The sequence below is a fragment of the Hetaerina americana genome, unplaced genomic scaffold, assembly GCF_022747635.1.
Source record: "Hetaerina americana unplaced genomic scaffold, ioHetAmer1.1.p SCAF_1, whole genome shotgun sequence".
NCBI classification, from domain to species: Eukaryota; Metazoa; Arthropoda; class Insecta; order Odonata; family Calopterygidae; genus Hetaerina; species Hetaerina americana.
In genome coordinates this window covers 11,938,495-11,957,215 of record NW_027286069.1, presented here as the reverse complement: position 1 = coordinate 11,957,215, position 18,721 = coordinate 11,938,495, and the positions used below count along the sequence as shown (strand labels likewise).

Sequence of the window (18,721 nt, the reverse complement as noted above, 5' to 3'; positions counted from 1 at the left end):
TCACTTTCGTCCTCTAAGCCAATGATGGCGAAGCCATCATTGGCTTAGAGGCTTTGCCGGCCTCGGTGGTGGCGGGGTAACGTCCTCGCCTACTATCCCAAAGGTCGCGGGTTCGATTCCTGCCTAGGTGGATTTCCCTCCATCTAGGGCTTGGTTGTATGTGATTGTCTTCACCATAATGTCTGTAATGTAGGGTTAGGTGGAAGAAGGGACTATTAGTCCCAACCTCGCCCAATAAGTCGATAAATAAATAAATAAATGATCTTTAGATTCATAGCTTGCATATTAGGTGGCAATGGCTTAACATAACTACTACTAATGCTTTTACCAGTGTGGCAACAAATTAATATTTATCTGGAAACAGAATTCAGTTGACTGAACTGATCGAGTTTTATTTTGGTAAAACTTAAAAAGTAAGCTATAGCATAATTATTTCACAGTGCCAAGAAAAGTACTAAACCCAGAAGTGGCTTTGCAGTCAGATAACTTTAATACCAATTATGAGTGGTAAGATTGCACTTGAGCTCTCAAGATGGTGAGCTAACCTATCATCTATGTTGCTAGGATCTTGGTATCTTTATATATGGACCAACAAGCTGTCCCTAAATACAGGGTGCGGCAACATAACTTCTTTTTTTTTTAAAGGGTTTTGCTTTATGAAAAAGGAAGTTATGTTGCTGCACCCTGTATACCATCAACTTTCAAATGTAGTTTGTTCATGTGTAGCCAAGAGCTAATATTTTAAGACCCGATTTCATGGCTGTTTTTGGAATGTCCTGAATAAGAGTCCATCTCCCTCCTAATACTTTATCCATAGTTTCAATCCCAAGTAAAGAATTCACTTGTGGGATTAATGTCTCTACAAATATATCCAAAAATATTCAAATTGGTACTAGTTTAGTGTTCATCTTACCTCTAGCTTGTTTCCCTTTTTAATCAAATTGAATGCATTCAAGTACAAATAAGAATCTTTGATAGCTCAGAATGGCGAGAAATATTTCTACACCAGTGCTTACTATGGCTCTTTAAAAGTTAGTGTGGTTAGTTCACTTAAAACCAATGACATATAGAAATCCATTTGGTCCTAAAATTTCAGATTTACTTGTGTCCCTGACATCAAATTGTGTAAAATCATAAATGCATATATTTGATGAAATGAGGGAATCTTAGGTTGGAACTCAATAGTAACCTGTTTACAAATATTGTAACTGTAAATTTCTCAAGGGACATTTGTTGTATAGACTGGAAACTTATCAATCAACAGTAGAGTTTTCCTATTCTGTGACCCCATTTTAGCATCCAGAGCATGAAGCTGATCCTCAATTATTTCTAAGGTCATCCATGCTTTGGAATTTGCTGTGTATCTAGTGGTCAGTGTTTTTACATGGTTGAAGCGCCCCTTTTTTTCTAAAGACTGATGTACATGAGAAACTGTTTTAGGATGTGAAATTTTTTACTCCAGTACATAGTTATATAAATGGCAGGAACACTGAAACTGAAATTGTGTAAATATAGGGTTTCACGTGCATTGGAATATTAGTAAATTTTACGGGACTGTATAAAAATCAGATTGCAGGAAAATATAAATTCTGATAATGCAAATATGGGGTTTACTTGTGTGCAATTAATTTGTGTTAGTGTATTTGTTGTTCTTCTATCTTTTATTTGAAAAAATCATTACCATGTAAATTATAACTTCTGAACTTTTTTCCAGATTAATATGAAATCCAGAAACATGGCCAAGTATCTAGAGAGTGTTGTTTCTTACCGTGACTTAATAGCTTTTGTTTGTGAAAATCCTGAAGATTCCAACTTTATGATGACAGAGTTAAGGGACAAGTTAAAGTATAAAGTTAATGTGATAACATCAAAACCTAATGTGGATATGTCATCATTCACCCGCCCCTTTGAATTACAATCTCTTGCGTGAGTATTAACATTTTTTTAAATATGTATATGCATCATAAATTTTTGTTACATGCATAGTTTATCTTCAGAATTTAGAGGAAGGAGACTATGATGAAAATGCCACACTTTTAAATTGTAAAAATCATTCGTCCTAACCAGGATTCGAACCTGCATCCCCCAAATTCTGACCAAGTGCTTTAATCAAGGAAGCTACTAAGGTGTCCTATTAAATTCAGGAAAAAAATGTTAGTATATTAGGATGCCACTGTTGCTTAATTGGTTAAAGCACTCAGCTGGAATTCAAGGATCCGGGTTTAAAGTCTGGTCAAGGCGAATGGTTTTCTCACTTTAAAATTTTACATTGTAAGGCACATCAGCAGATGGCTACCCTTATAATAATAATACATTTATTTGTCTGGAGATTTGTTACATATTCATACATACACAAATATAGGACACATCAGATATAAATTTCACAATTTTTATATATATGTATTTCTGTGTGTGTATGTGTGTGTATATATATATACACACTCACATATATAGAATATATATATATATATATATACTCATTTATATATATATATATATATTTATACATATATATATATAAATATTTATATATTTATAAATATATAAATATTTATATATTTATATATATTTATATATATATATATATATATATATATATATATATACTACCTTGATCAAAAAGTTCCCGGAATAACCACCGTGTGGCGCTCCCATCGTTCCGATTTGAGTTCTGTTTTTTTTGTTAAATTGGTACATCTGTTGTTGATATTCCCTTTAAATCTTAGTGTCATAACTTGACATTTGCAAAAGTTACGTAGCCAAGAGTACATCTATCTCTGTGTGTGTTGGCGATTTTTTACAATTGCAGAAATGGATTTAAATTTGCAACAACGAACTTGTATTAAATTTTGCGTAAAAAACGGATTTAGTGGCGCACGGACGTTGGAAATGTTGGAAAAGTGTTTCGGCAACGATTCTCTAAAAAAAAACGGTCGTTTACCAGTGGCACGAGCGGTCCAGAAGTGGTCGTGAGTCAATCGAAGATGATGAACGCAGTGGCAGACCATCGACATCGAAAGTCGGTGAAAAAATTGATAAAGTAAAAGAAATGTTGGTCAATAACCGCAAATTAACCATCAGAGAAATAGCGGAGGACTTGAACATTGCCTATGGATCCGCCCAAGACATTGTGGTTAATGATTTGGGTTTCCGTCGTGTAGCAGCAGCAAGTAGCAGGTGCCAAAAGACCTCAATTTCATGCAAAAAAGAGACCGTGTTGACGTCGCAAAAGACATGATTTGCGAGGCTGAATCCGATCCCACATTCATCAAAAGGATCATTACTGGAGACGAGACGTGGGTTTATGAGTACGACACGCAATCCAGACATCAGGCAAGTGAATGGCGTTCACCAAATGAGCCGAGACCAAAAAAACCACGTCGTTTTCAGTCAAAAAAGAAGGCAATGCTGACGGTTTTCATGGATTACAACGGTGTAGTGCATCATGAATTTTTGCCAGAAGGCCAGACAGTAAACAAAGAGTATTATTTGGGCGTTATGAGACGTTTGCGTGAAGCGATTCGCCGAAAGAGACCAGAAATGTGGGCAGAAAACTCATGGATTTTGCACCATGATAACGCACCGTCGCACAGTGCTATCATTATTCGTAATTTTTTGACGAAAAATGCAACAAATACCATCCAACAGCCACCGAATTCACCTGATTTGGCTCCCTGTGACTTCTTTCTGTTCAATCGAGTTAAAAAACCATTACGGGGAACGCGTTTTAGCAGCCGAGAGGAAGTAATGGAAAAATCGCAGGAAGCACTGATGGACATACCGAAAACCGAATATAAAAAATGTTTCGAGGATTGGATCAAGCGCTGGCATAAGTGTGTTGCAGTCGATGGGGATTACTTTGAAGGGGACAATATAGATTTAGATGAATAAACTTGTATTTTTAATTTTCTGAATAAATTCCGGGAACTTTTTGATCAAGGTAGTATATATATATATACTCATTTATATAGAAACAGATATAAGGAAAAGGGATAGGAACATACACAAAGGACGAACACAGGAGAGGTGAGGAAGGCGGCATCCAGCAGATCACGAATATAAAAATATTTCCTAGACCGGGATTTGAACTCCAGATCTTTCCACTTGCCAGGCGGAGGCTCTTAACCACTTGTGCTATCCAGGAAACATAATTTACACTGAGATAGGCGATGCTTTATGCAACCATGTGGCTCGTCTCTTCTTCTGGCTATGCGTGCCACGAAACACACTGTTCTTTCCCTTTCTTCATCAAAGACCTACTGACTTTTTTAGTTAGCAGGCAAGCTTTTGTTTTTTGTATGCTTCAGGACACGGGGAAAGCAGATGTCTAAGTAATGTAGATAGGTGGAATTGAAGTATTCAAAGCTTAGGTCAGAGGACTACAAGGAAAACAAATCGGGCCACTTGTGGGAATTTTATAAGTAACAAAAGGCGATCACATTTTGATCAGAGAAATACCTTTTGTAGTATTTTTTACTTTCTTTGTATGTAGACAGCAATTGTTGAAAGAAGTGGGCAGTGATCTGATAGGTGGGCATTAATGGTATTTGTTTGCAGTAGTTCAAGGTCAATATTAGTTAATACATTATCTAAAACTGTTTGAGAACAAGCACTCACTCTAGTAGGTTCACTGTCGGTAGCATTGATGTTGAATGACATTAGTAAATCCATGAATTCCTTTTTAGCTTTAGAATCGGCCATAAAATTACAATTTAAGTCACCTGTAATTATTATGCAAGGTTCATGGATTGACCTATGGATTATTTCCAAGAGTTTTGTTAGTTTGGTCAAGAAAACACAAAAGTCACTCTTAAGCAAACGATAAATAGACAGCACATAAAAACAGTAGTATCCATTTTGAAGCAGGAAACACAGCATTCAAATGGTTGTTCTTCATTGAGAAATTCGTATGGGAAACCAATGGGAATATGGGGAAAACATTCAGAAAGTAGAATTAAAACACCACCATTTTTGTGAACTATTTGGCAAAAGGCACAAGCGATAACATACCCAGGCACATGAAGAGAGTCAAGTTCACTTGCATTTAACCAATGTTCGTTGACACAGATCACATGGGGTTTGTAATCGTTTACTAGAACCTCGAGGTCCAGTAATTTATTGCGTATGCCCTGAATGTTTATTGCAAGAACTTCGAATAATGGGTTATCCTTCCGGTTTGGTTGCAGGTGTGGCTTCTAAAAAGAAAAATTACCCACTAACACATTTTTAGGCCAAAAGGCAGGATTACTGAGGGTTTCGCGAAAATCTTGGTGTATGGATACCCGAAACAATGTATAATTTCCGCATGTTACCTTAAGTTGTTCGATCTCCAAGTCCATTGAAGTATCAATCTCCGGGATTTCATCTTTCACATAGTTTCCCAACTTGGTAACTGTAGTATCGGAGGTGAAGTTCCACACATGGAGATTAGAAAGACGAGTAATCCCCGAAAGAGAGCAATCTTTTGTAGATGTTCCGATGATCGCCAATTTACGGTGCCTACGTTTGTGGCTCACAGTAACAAATCCATCGCCTCCCTCAGCAGAAAGTTCTTCTACACCACTTTTCTCACATTTCTCGTCAGCAATACAAGGTAGCCTGGTAATGATTGAGGGAGTAACACAAACACTTTTCGAGATCTGCACCTGTTGCCCATTAATTCACTGCTAAATTTAGTCCGATTGGAGGTCGATTTATCTGAAGCAAAGTCTTTCTCAGGGTTGAATTTTACAGTTTTAGCAAATGATACACCCTTACATATATTATTAGCCTTTTTCGTTGTGAGAGAATCTTTTAAAATTATCATTTCCTGTTTGAGCATGACGATATCGGACGCCATGTTAGATAGTGCAAGCTTATTAGCACGACAAGAAAAACATTTCCAAAAAATATCTCTGCATTCAAATATGGCTTTCAGAAAGAGATCATTCGGATTAGTGCATTTAGAATGAAAAAAGTGTGAACATAATTCGCAATGAATAATAACTTTATCTGTAGAATTAAGTGAAATATTGCAGGAGCCACACTGGCTTGCAAAGTAAGTGGCCACCATCTTGAATCCCAACCTTAAGTTACTGTCTTGGCTGTCCTGCAGTTTCTTTGAAATTGAAAATTTTTATGTGAACTACACATCAAAAATCATATCTGTGTGTTGCAGTTTTCAGTGCAATTTTTAAGGAATGAATCAATCATTTTATGATACTGTATAAAAGGGTAAATCTTCAGATACAATCCAGATGATGAACACAAAGACATAATGGGAAGGTTATTGATGAAACTTTTTTATTTTAATTATGTATTTATCTGGAAAATATGAAATACATATTTTGATAACACTTGTTACAATACAGCATTGCTTACCTTAAAGCTTAACCAGTTACTTTGCATGGTCTGCCATCTTAAATCATTTACTATCAGAGGAGCTATCTGAAGTGGTGTTTTACCTCAGTGCTTAGTTTGAACTCACATGGAGGTTTTAAAAGGATAGTATTGTAAAAAATGATGGTGAAGGTGGTTTTTTGTTGTATTTATTGAGATATGTTTATTGGGATAAAATGCACAGTGTCTGTTTTATTCCCCAAAACCTGCAACCTTGTAGGCAGCATAGAGTTACCTGAAAAAAATGAGGAAATATTCTCTCACTGCCAGAAATTCCAATAAACTTTTTAAAACATGACAAAATCCTTTGAAAAGCAATTCAAGAAGCAGTAAAATGGTCACATTAGGACCATACAACATCCTACCCCCACACTCATGTCACTCTGTATGGCCTGCAACCATGTTGGCTCTGGAGTAGAATGTTCATCCAAGTTGTGAAATTCATAATGAGACACTTTTATGTTATTTTACACAAGTTATCAGAAGTGTATGAAAACTAGGAATGTCACAGGCCCGTACTCCAAAAAATGGCCAAATTCCGTAGGTGGGAATGACCATCAACACACACTGATAGTCAGAAAGAACTTACATAAAAAATGTAGTACCTCAGTAAACCTAATGTAGATAGGAAGTGTACCTGCATAGCTTTTTGAGCCCTTTCCAATCAGTGTAAATATTTTTAAGAATAGATGTAAAAACTAGTAAGATAATTAATATTTTAAGTGACAACTTAGATTGTTGTTTTATTGTTTTCTGTTTATCCATTTTGACTTATTAGTGTGAGATGTACGAATGATTTTTGTGTTTACATCATCTACATGTATTACCACCTGGTATGAAGCTAATTTGGAATAACAATAAGAGTGCAAGATAGAATTGTGTTCAGGCAAATACTGTAAATAGTCATGAATTTTTATTATTCAGAATAGTGGAATGTCTGAATCAAGTGCCTGGTGTTTCCTTCAAATTGATAAATTGCAGTTGAACTGAGTCTAGTGGTCACCCTGATAGTGAAAAATTTGTAGTTTCTTCCTATAAACAAGGAATACTCACTTTTAATTGAAAATTGTTTCAGGAAATATGGATTTCACTCTTATGTGTCAGACATCTTTACTGCTCCTGAAAGTATAATGAGGTACTTATTTAAAAATTACAACCTTCACCGTATTCCAATTGGAGATCACTCAACTTTTTTGAAAGCACATGAAGTTCCTAAGGAAATCAAGGTCTTTATGTCAGGTAAGAAATGCTCTTTTAATGTCTAATTACCTTCAACTAATCCTGGGTTAGAATATTATTCTGACCTTTTTGTTAATATCAGTTATGATTTAAAAAATCTCCCAAGTGATCATGTTTTGGTGCAATTCAATTGTACACAATTGGTTGAGATTTCTGTTTAGTCATGAGTTAGTAATGTATATTTAGTTCTTCTTGTTTTGTTATGCTGTGGGTGCATCAATTTTTTTATAAATTAGGCCACCAATGCAAGTATGATGAAAGCTATTATTGCCATGAAAAAAGCATCAGCTAAGATCAAGCATCTTGATGTTCTTTTCTCTACATTTGGGATTCTTGAAAATATAAGTTTTCATTAACTTGTCTCTAAATTTGTCAGCAAACAACAATATAAGGCACTGGTTATCCCTATCCTAGAATACTCCTCCATAGTATGGGATCCATATGAGGTGGGACGTATTAAAAAGATAGAAAAAGTTCAAAGAAAGGCAGCAAGATATGTACTCGGAAGGTACAAAAGAACAGATAGTGCCACGGATATGTTAGATGTACTGAAATGGGCGAGTTTGAAAAATAGAAGAAAAAGGAGTAGGTTAGGCGCGATGTATAGAATTGTTAAAAAGGACGAAGCGTGGGAAGATTTATGGCAAGGGATAGAAAAGCCTAACTTTAAGGGAAAAAACGACCATAGCCTCAAAATAAAAATAAGGACTCAAAAAACCAATAAGAAAAAATACTCTTTTTTAAATAGAACTATTATTGATTGGAACCAGCTGCCTGGAGGTTTGTTTGAGCCCTTTCCATCCAATTTTAGAAGTTTAAAGTTGAAATGTAAAGTAGCCACTGGGTAATAAACTTCACTGTAGTTTTGAAAATATTGTTTGTATGTGATGTGGACGGCATTTTGTATGTGGTGTGGAAGTTTGTTTGTATGTGATGTGGAAGTGTCATTATGTAAAAATATTTTGTCTCATCTGTTTTTATGTGTTCGTATGTAATTTTCGTTGTTAGTAGTTATCTTTGACCTAACCTGACCGTTGCCACCAGGAAATTTGCCTAATTGCAACGTAATTGTGTAAAATAAAAAAAAATAAAATAAAAATATATGAGGGTAATTGGAAAATTTATCTGGAGTAGAACGAAAAGACCTAGCTCTGTGAAACTTTTACATTTTTTAATTAAGTCTCCCTGTAATTTAATGCACTTGGTCCAGCAGTGTTCCAATATCTTGATCCCATCTTGAAAATTAGATTCCTTCAGGCCTGCAAAATACCTGTCTACTTCTGCTGTTAGTTCTTTGTTTGAAGAGAATCTCTGTTCACCAAGGAAAATTTTGAGCTTTTGGAAGAGATGAAAATCTGATGGAACCAAATAAGGCAGGTGTGGCAACCATTCATATTTTTGTTCACCTATCTTTTTCCCTGGCAACAAAACTTGTTGAAAGAAAATCTTGTTGGTTGCCCTTTAAATGGTTTAAACATTTTTTGAAATTTCCTTTCTGATGCGTTTTTGACCCTGCATCAAGAGTCCCATCTAGCAGATAATTTTGTCATATCCAATTCCATAGTTCAAATGTGATATACTTGTTCAGATGACATCCCTTCAGCTTCAGTGTTTTCTAGCACTATCTGTTGGCGACCCTCTATGACCATTTTATACTTAGGCAATAATTTCTGGGGTAGTGGCACATTAGAGCCGACCACTTCATGGATCATCATCTAAGCTGTCCCAACCAAACTTAAACTCGCTTGTCCACTTGGCAACAGTTGAATAGTTGTCCCCATGGAAACAGTTGAAGGAGCTGAGTCCCACAGAGTGTTCTGAAATCGGCATGAATTTCCTTTACTTTCATACCTTTTTTTACAAAGTATTTTATCACTGCTCGAATCTCAATTTTTTCCATCTTCACATATCACTATATAGGAACAACAACCGAGAGTTGTCCACACAATAGATCTCGTCCCAGAACACTGATGTGTTATGTGTGTACTCGTAAACGATTACCTATTACTACACAGGAAACTCATTGTGCTAGTGCTGACATGTAATGGTGATTCTAAGAACCTTTCATAGTATCCTCATTCATGCTTCTCATGTCCTCATTCATTATTTGTCAATGGCGCGTACCCCATGGATGCATGGATGTGTACAGTACCCACACACTCTTAGAACGGGGTTAGAGGAATAGAGAAGGGAGTAGAATTGGTGGTATTTTGGAGAATGGAACATTGGACTTCTCTATTCTCAGTAATGTAACACCAGTATAAACTGTAACTCTTAACTATCCCTCTCAATTTATGGAGGGAGGGTAAGCTGTTTTTTTCCAATGCCACAAATATTGTGTGTACTATTGCTTTATTGTACATTATAATATGAATAAACAAAGAACATATGATCATATAAATTCCTTTTTATGCTTTGCTACCTGTCTCCATTTGTGACTTTCACCCTGATATGTTGCTACTCCATAACATTAGAAGTAATGCTGGAGAATTTTTTCACTGCATTCATGCTTATTTAAAGCTTCAAATGGCTCTGAATTCAATCATTATGAATGTCTATTTTTTTACAGATGATAAAAAATTTATTATCAGAACTTCAAAATACAATCAACAATCAATATCTACTTCGGTTCAAATAAAAGAACCAACTTTATTGACCAATTCAGTCAATGAAGCAAATATGAAGGAATACACTGTGAGGTAAGGAAATATTTTATCACTCTGAAGTATTCATTTTATAGATAGTATATTGAGTCCACGGTTTTTTTTGCTAAGACATAGGTTTAAAGAAACAATTAGATGGATCTTATCTCATATTCTTAAAAAGATAAAAATGGCCTGTTGAAATTGTAATTTAATTATATCCCCATATTTCAATGGAAAGAGTTTAGGTTTGTTCCTGGTTGATTCCACTGCTAAAAGGTCCACTTTTAGTTTCTTGTGGATAATGCACTTAAACCAAATGCTTGTGATTAATAATTTATCTGTGAATAATAACTTGTATTCACTGACAGTTTATGGAATAACATCAGACTAAACGAGTATTGTTAGTCAATATATACATAGATGCTTGGTGCCCATGATAGTGATAGATATATGGAATTGGGTAAATACACTGTGATGCAAAAATGGGAATACTAACAATATTTATCATACTTGTTTCAATGTGATGAATAAAGTTTGCAACCATAAGTATTATAATCCAACTTTCCTTCCTTTCTGCTTACTAGGTATTATATTTTTTCCCTGATAATTTCATGATGAAAGTGCTCAAGCTTAAATTACAAGAAAGCATAATTCCTATGGTTTCCATCTTACTCAAAATAATATACACTTGTAACATATCTTTTGAGATATGTTGTAGTGATTTTCATATTGTGTTTTATATGTATGTGACAAATGCATTAAAAGTGAATAATTATTCAGTCTAAAAATTCAATCAAGTGCACTAGAGATCAATACTATTCCCAAAAATGAAGACTAATTCTCTAAATTTCATGCAAGGAGAAAAATTAAAAAGTCATTAGAAAACGGGTGATGGTAGTTATTTTAAAACTTGCTTGATCACAATAATGTTGCAGTGACTTCTGGTTGCCCCAACCACAGTAATGAACCTAATGGGTGGTTTGAGAAGTGAGGGTAGCACATTACCTCACTTAATACTCTGCTAAATGGAGCGTGGAATCACTTGCATATTTCCCTGTTGCGTTCCAGGAATTTCTCATACCAGAAAATCACTAGCTTGGATGAAACTGAGGTTTCCCAAAGGAATCCCCAGAATCGAATCCTGACCCTCAGTCAGTTGCTCTCCACTCTAGCCCTTTGAACTATTATTCATATTCATCTTTCTGATTGTCCGGTTACCATTTATTAAATTGATCATTCATTGGGATATAAATGACTTACCTGCTCAATATCTCCATTAAAAATTTAATCATCATGCTAAACACAAAGCATAATTTCAACTTCACCATTCATAAATGAAAATAACTTCAAAAATATTGATAACACCTTTTTGACTAAAAAGACAATATCTGTGCATTTGAGGTATTCATTCATGTGCATATATTATTTTGTTTTATATGAAATAGTGGCATGCTCTAAGCAGAAATAGAGGTGCCTCCGAAAACTCTGACATATTGATCTGACTTTTGGTCACGTAAGTGATTACTACCATGATGGTGGAAGTGGTTAAGGTGGCTTTATAGTTTTTGCTATAATGCCTTGTTAACCATTATGGTCGGACACTTAATACAAAGGCACAGGTTAAGTTTAGATTCATTACTAAATTCAAATTCTTCATCCAAAATGTTGAAGATCCCAACCAGTTCAGATGGAGGACATTATGGTTGATCATTATGTGCATGAGTTCTCATTACTGCTATATTGGCAATGGATAATGAATATTTGATAGCTTTTACAATTTTTACATCCTCAAACCAAACATTAGAGCTGGGTCATCAGATCTATGATCACCAGCTGATCTTGGTGGGAAAGTCACATTATTGAGCGAGACAATGATGATGCACACAAGAAGATCCATGGTTAGAATATGCTATGACATCTTTAACTGTCAGAAATAAATAAATGAAAACACTTTCTAACAATACAAATATTAGTTGAAATCATCATGTTTGTTCCTGAAGAGTGTATTTATTCATACCATGTATATTGCTTTATAGGATATCAAAATTGAAGGAGGAACTTCTTAGCTTAAAAAATATTCTCAGTCGATTAGAATCTCGGGAGGGAAATTATGATGAAAATGTCCAAAAAATTGTGAAAGATAGATCAGAATATAAAGCAACTCTAAGTAAAGTTAAGACAACCAAATCTCGAATTGTAGCATTACAGAGAGACATAGAAGAGACCAAGGGAAAGGAATGTAAAGAAGAGGATATGAAGAAAAATTTGGAAATTGAAAATCAGGTAAATTCTTTTTCTAGTAGTTTCAGCAGTCAACTCAAAACTTAGGCAAGTTATTTTTATCATATTCCTTCCTCTTGTTAGCAGTTTTTACCCTTCATTCTTGCCCCTGGCAATCATTTTATGAGTTTTGCTACATTGACTAAAGCCTTGGGTATAAGTAGTTTGGGAGGCTTCTTCAAGTACAACTTTTATAGCTTCTTCAGTTGGGAGCCTAAATTTAGGAGTTAAAATAAAAGTCCTGATTGGCTGATTTTAGTCACTATACCTGCATTATACTATACTTCACAAAGTACAGGGCTATGCCTATTCACTGCATCATTTCAGTATGCAGTGAATAGGCATAGCAATCTGGTAAAAGTGGTATATAAAGTTAAATAAATATGATTATTTACAATCACTCATAATATTCTGAGCATTATATATTTTCATAATGGGTGATTTGCTTAAAAAATTGTTTCGTTAACAGTGATAAGTGATTTAAAATTGTTATTATCTTGAAAGTCCTTGCTATTCTAAGAGATACTTGCAATAGTAATGCCTTTTTCATACTAGTAATTAGTTTTGCTAGGCACCGATATGAGCAGTAAAAATGCAGTTCAAGAAGTTAACAAAATAGAGTAATAATATCTTATTTATGTTTTAAATGTTGAAAAGGATGTATAAGTACAAGGATATAAGCTGCAAAGAAAGTTGAATAAAAAAACATTAGCAAATGTGAAATGAGTTTAAAAGGGTGAGTTAAATCATTAATTCAAGGCATGAGTTACTTATTTCATTAATATTCTAATCTCCTCATTAAAAAATGCTAATAAGGACTGATAAATGTTCAAATAAACTCTAATTGGAAATGTGATGCCACTTCATGCTTGAAGCCACCATTATTTCAATATTTTCTGTCTTTTAAGTTTTCCTCAAAGCTTTTGAAATGATTTTCAAGCAACGGGAACATGCCCTTTCTGAATCAACATTGGATGCTGAGTTCTTGGATTTTTCTTTTCTCAATTTCAGGATGATACTGCTTTGAACCATATGAAATCTTTAAAACGTCAACACTTTTCTGACCATCCCATAGGTGCCTTTGCATTTGTTCCTGAAAACCAGGATTCTCCTTGGCAAAATACTTGTTCAAAAGTGTTGGCATAATGGGAATGTTAAATATTAAATTACCTATGAGGAGATATAAAGGGTCTGTTCAATAAGTATTGGGACTGGTTCCAAAAATCAAAATTTATCACAGTTATCATTACAATTACTTAATAATCTTCAAAATACATTCCTCCTGCATCGATACACTTAGTTTGGCACGTCTGCCACTCATCAAAATCCTGCTGGAAGTTGGTTTCCGGAATACTGTTGAGAGCTTATGTTAACACCGCTTGAACGGCCTAGATGAAGTCGAACCGATATCCTTTGAGCTACTTCTGAGCTCTCCTTTGAGGTAATAACGTTATCGAGAAAATCTTCATCTTCCTGGACGCAGTCCAAAATTTCTTGAGAAATTTCAACCTGTGACAGGTGCTGTGCACGGTTCCGATTGTAAGGCAGGTCTCCTTACTGAAAAGGGCAATGGTTAAATGCCTGTTAGAGTCCAAAACTTTTTTCAATTTGGCCTCCTGAGCATCGGTTCAAGCGGTTGTTGGGCGCCCGACGCGGTGTTCGTCTTCAACAAGCTCCCGGCCTGAGTCGGTTTCTGGAATACTGTTGAGAGCCTTTGTCGTCACTGCTTGAACTGCCTCGATGGAGTCCAACTGATATCTTTTGAGCTCCCTTTTATTCGCAGAACAAGAAAAAGTCAGATGGAGCCAGGTCGGGGCTGTAGGTGTGGTGAGTCAATGTTGCCTCACCAAATTTTATCAGTAGCTAAATTTCCACCCACAACAGTTTTTGTTCCTCGCTCAAGACTTTCGGCACCAGCTTTGCGCACACTTTCTGCATCGCAAGATCCTCTGTTACAATGGTGTGGATGGTTCCGACTGAAAGGCCGGTCTCCTCACTGATAAGGGCGATGGTTAAACGCCTGTCAGAGTCCAAAACTTTTTTGACTTTGGCCTCCTGAGCATCGGTTTGAGCAGTTGTCCGGCGCGGTGCTCGTCTTCAATGAGCTTCCGGCCTTCCTTAAACATTTTGTGCCACTCAAAAACTCTTGTGGGGCTTAAGGTATCATCTCCATAAGCCTGTTTAATGAGTTAAGGGATTCTGATGTGGATTTCCTGAGTTTAACGCATAACTTTACAGCGTAGCATTGCTCAACGGTGCCCTCCATGCTGGCGCGACGACACCACAAACAATCACACGTCACAAAAATCCACCTCCTGTATCAATGCATGCCCGGAGGCGACTGAACTATAGTGTGCCTGAGTGTTGGGGGCCCCCTCTACCGAGCCGACCGGTTGGACCCCCATCCACCATTCCATTGAGGCTACAGCAAACCAGTCACGGTATTTATTGTACAAACCCTGTAACTGTCTTGTTAGAAACAGTTTTACATCCAGCTTATATTTAAAATCAAACTTTCCCCTGTCTTATTTGATCAATCTAGCGAGTTTTGTATAACGGTTGGCTAAATTTTAATTTAGTCTTTCATATTTTATTCCTATTCTGTAGAATTATTTCAGAAAGCAGGCCTTCATTTTGTTGACCCACGAATCAGAATGTAAAAGTAATAGATTCTACATACCCTATCTGACATAAAGTCAACAGTGCACACTCTTTGTATTTCTATGGTATCAAGTATCATTTTTATAATTCAGTTTATAATATGTATTTTGTATGTTTTTTCTTTTTTCAGAAATGTACCTCCAAGTTGATTTCAGCTCTGAGTAAGAATGTTGACAACCTGAAAAAATTTGGGGACATCATTATCATGATGAAGTTATCTCAAAGTGAAATTCATAAGGCAAGAAATAATATGTCCTCAATTGAAACTGAATTAAGAGCTGTTTCTAAGAAACTGAAAGATGCTGAGGTATGTTATGTCATGTGTGTGTGTATGTGGGCAATGTTTTTACATATTAGGCCTAGGACCATTTGGTTTAGCAACCCCTAGTGGCTGGTGCTTCTCACTTTCATCTTCATTTGTGATTAATAAGAGAGTAAGTCTTTATTTGCTGAGCAACCCTCCATGACGTTCCCCTCTAAAGCACGAGTGTGTTTGCTGGCAGCAAAATAAAAAAATAAACCTGTCTCATTTGCATTGAAAACATCTTTTATTATTTATTTAAAACAACCTAGGTTTATTAATTTTTGACACTTTCCACTGAGTTGCAGTCTCAATATCAACAGTTCTACTTTCACCAAACACAGCCTTGTATACAAGATTGTGCATATTTTTAAACCTATCCAAGCAACTATTACATGCTGTGAAATCTTAGATTCCTAATTGTATTGAAATGTGCAATACTTTTTCTCTTACGATGATGCTATTCATGGGGATATTTGATTATCTATTACTTAAAAACCACTCGATAAGTCCCAAATGTATTTTTGGAATTCGGTAACCTTTTTTTGTATTCAAGTAGCAGTTTTTGTTCTATTACACCTCTGGCATGCATTCACCCACTTAATCAATCTCTCGGGCCATGTTGTTCCAGATAAATCAAAAATAGACACCCATCACTAATTTTCTCGCTTCAGTTGAAATCATTTTTGTTGAAACAATATTCCCATTTTTCCTGTGATTTATTATCCAGTACTTAACACATTACTCAATCTTCTGCTTCCTCCATTCTCATATCATCTTCTTAGTCAGTGGGCCAAAATGCCTTTCAGCTGCCGTTTCTGTATTCTGAAGCGTAATTCTCAACTTCACCCAGGTAATACTACATGAAATCCGATAAAGGTATTCCATTTTTAACATATTGCAAGACTTATTTTCTGTGTATGAAAGCAGATATGAACCCTAAATGGAAAGGAGCATATTATGCATGAAATGACACTATCGCACTTCTTAGAGTTGAATGCCTGTTATAGATTCCCAAGTTTACTGCAACAGATGCAATGTTCGAGCAGAGAGATGACATCCTGTTAGCCCAAACTTCACATGCTCTGCCCAATGATTCACAGGAGCACCACATGTGAGATGAAACTAAATGCACTGCATTGTATGCATTTACGATTTGTGTGGGAATTTTTTAGGAAGTACTGTCTAGGAAATATTAAGCTCCATTGATTTTTACTGGCATAAAACATAGATATTAATGACATATGTAATGAATGCAACCATATGTAAAGTACAAAGAAAGAATCAAAGACTTTGTTTCCTCAGGAAATAATTTATTACTGTCTCCTAGTTACGCTATATTGTAGAATTATTTGCTCTAGTGATGATGCTGCTACAGTGTAATGAAACTAGACAGTAATAAATTCTTTCCCGTGGAAATGCAGTCTTTGATTTTTTTCTTCATGCTTTACAAAAGGATTTACACAAAGTATCAGCCTCAACCATTTTCTCTGCCTGATGTGGGTAAAAAAGTACTTAATTGTAAGTTTTTCCTGTGTGTCTTAAGAGGTTGACCTCATACCCGCTTACCCTCAGCCCATAAGCTGAAGGTTGATTTTAGAGCACATTTTGGAGTTTAAAAAGTTTTCTTTAAAAAAATCTTTTGGGCCAGATAATATGATAACTCTGTATGATAAAAAATAATTAGTAATAGAGGCTCTGAAAATTGTCTCTTTATGGGTCAAGTTATAACCTACATTTACCTTATTTTCTGCTGTTTTTTAAATTTATTTAAAAAATTGCTCACCATTTCAATTATCTCATTCTGTTGGCCAACTGTTCAACCGCATTACATTAATCTAGCTACTCATTGGCAAGGAGAATTTGTAGCAGACAGTTATGAAATTCTCACACTTCTAGTTACCACCTATGAGTTTCACTAAGTCGCCAGCAAGAACAGAGTCACCCAGCTGATCAGAAATTGCTGAAGGTGACTCAAAGTGGGTGAGAAATATCACCCCAAGTTACAGATTAGCCTCCCAAGTCTATAAATATTATCAATTGAAGATATGGCTTGTTTCATTAGCCAGTATTGATAGCTTATGTCAATTTTTGTGTAGTCCATTCTGTGAGAGCATCCTTGTTAATTCTGTGAGAGCATCCTGGTTTAGCTGATCCCTGTTATCCTGTGTTATTGCTATTACTAAAATGTTTTGCAGCTGTTCTATTGATTCACTAAAGTCATAAATGTTGCCTAGTTGGTTCATGGAAATATTTAGTTGACCTGATTTTTGATTTTATCTGCATCAAGAATGGAAGTTGGCAACCCTGGTTACAGGACTAAGGATTTTTTCATTGCCTTTTATTTATTTTTTGTAAAAATTGTATTTTTACTATTAAGTTTAATCAAAAAGCATTCATCTTTGTCTTCCTAACAGAAAGAAGAAAAAACTTCTCGTGACATCTTTGCAGAAGCTAATCGGCGCACAAATAAGTATTTAAAACAATTTGAGGAACTTGCCAGTGTCAAATATAATAGCAAAGACTTCGAACAAATAAAGAAAAAGTATGCAGATTTTCCTGAAACTCTTGAAGACATAGAGAAGGAGATTCATATAACTCAAACTAAAGCAGAATGCTTAGGGCATTCAGATGGTGACGTAAGTATTTTGCCTAAAATTTGAGGGAATATTTTTCAATTGAGGAGGCCCATAAACTAAACTTAAGCTAAAAAAGTCTGTGATTGTCTATGGCAGTCAATTCCAACTTCTTTTCTTTTCATTGTGAACAGAATGTGATCTTCCTCTAAAATTTTACACCCCTTTTTGTAGCATCACCTTTAATTTCATGGGGCCATAGTTGAATTAAACCATGAAATATTCTTTAACTCACCTCAGGTTTCTGATATATGGTATTGTAATGTCTGAGGGAAAGCAGAGAACATACAAATACTAGTAACATGAATCAATATTTTATCTGACTTATGGTTGCAATGGGTTTCGCTGCTTATTTTTCATTACAACCATTGTTAAGTGTCCAAAGAGCAAATACCATATTAAAAATGTATTCTCTGAAACTGTACATATTTGTAATTATAAGCTTTTCTGTAGTATGAGGAGTAGTCAAATGAACCGAACACCCATCATAAAACACAGTCTGTGAATACCGAACACCCATCATAAAACACAGTCTGTGAATACCGAACACCCATCATAAAACACAGTCTGTGCAAAAGGTG

At 35.5% G+C, this 18,721-nt stretch overlaps 1 protein-coding gene across 2 annotated transcripts in view; it reads left to right on the top strand.

The window, feature by feature from the left end:
- SMC5 (structural maintenance of chromosomes 5) overlaps nucleotides 1–18,721 on the top strand; it is a 38,066-nt gene that overhangs the window by 14,414 nt on the left and 4,931 nt on the right. For both annotated transcript variants that reach the window (XM_071598599.1, XM_071598608.1), the window contains exons 11-16: nucleotides 1,715–1,926; nucleotides 7,454–7,617; nucleotides 10,187–10,316; nucleotides 12,299–12,545; nucleotides 15,334–15,510; nucleotides 17,922–18,143. In XM_071598599.1, coding sequence (XP_071454700.1) covers nucleotides 1,715–1,926; nucleotides 7,454–7,617; nucleotides 10,187–10,316; nucleotides 12,299–12,545; nucleotides 15,334–15,510; nucleotides 17,922–18,143 — 1,152 coding nt within the window. The remainder of the gene's footprint in view (nucleotides 1–1,714; nucleotides 1,927–7,453; nucleotides 7,618–10,186; nucleotides 10,317–12,298; nucleotides 12,546–15,333; nucleotides 15,511–17,921; nucleotides 18,144–18,721) is intronic.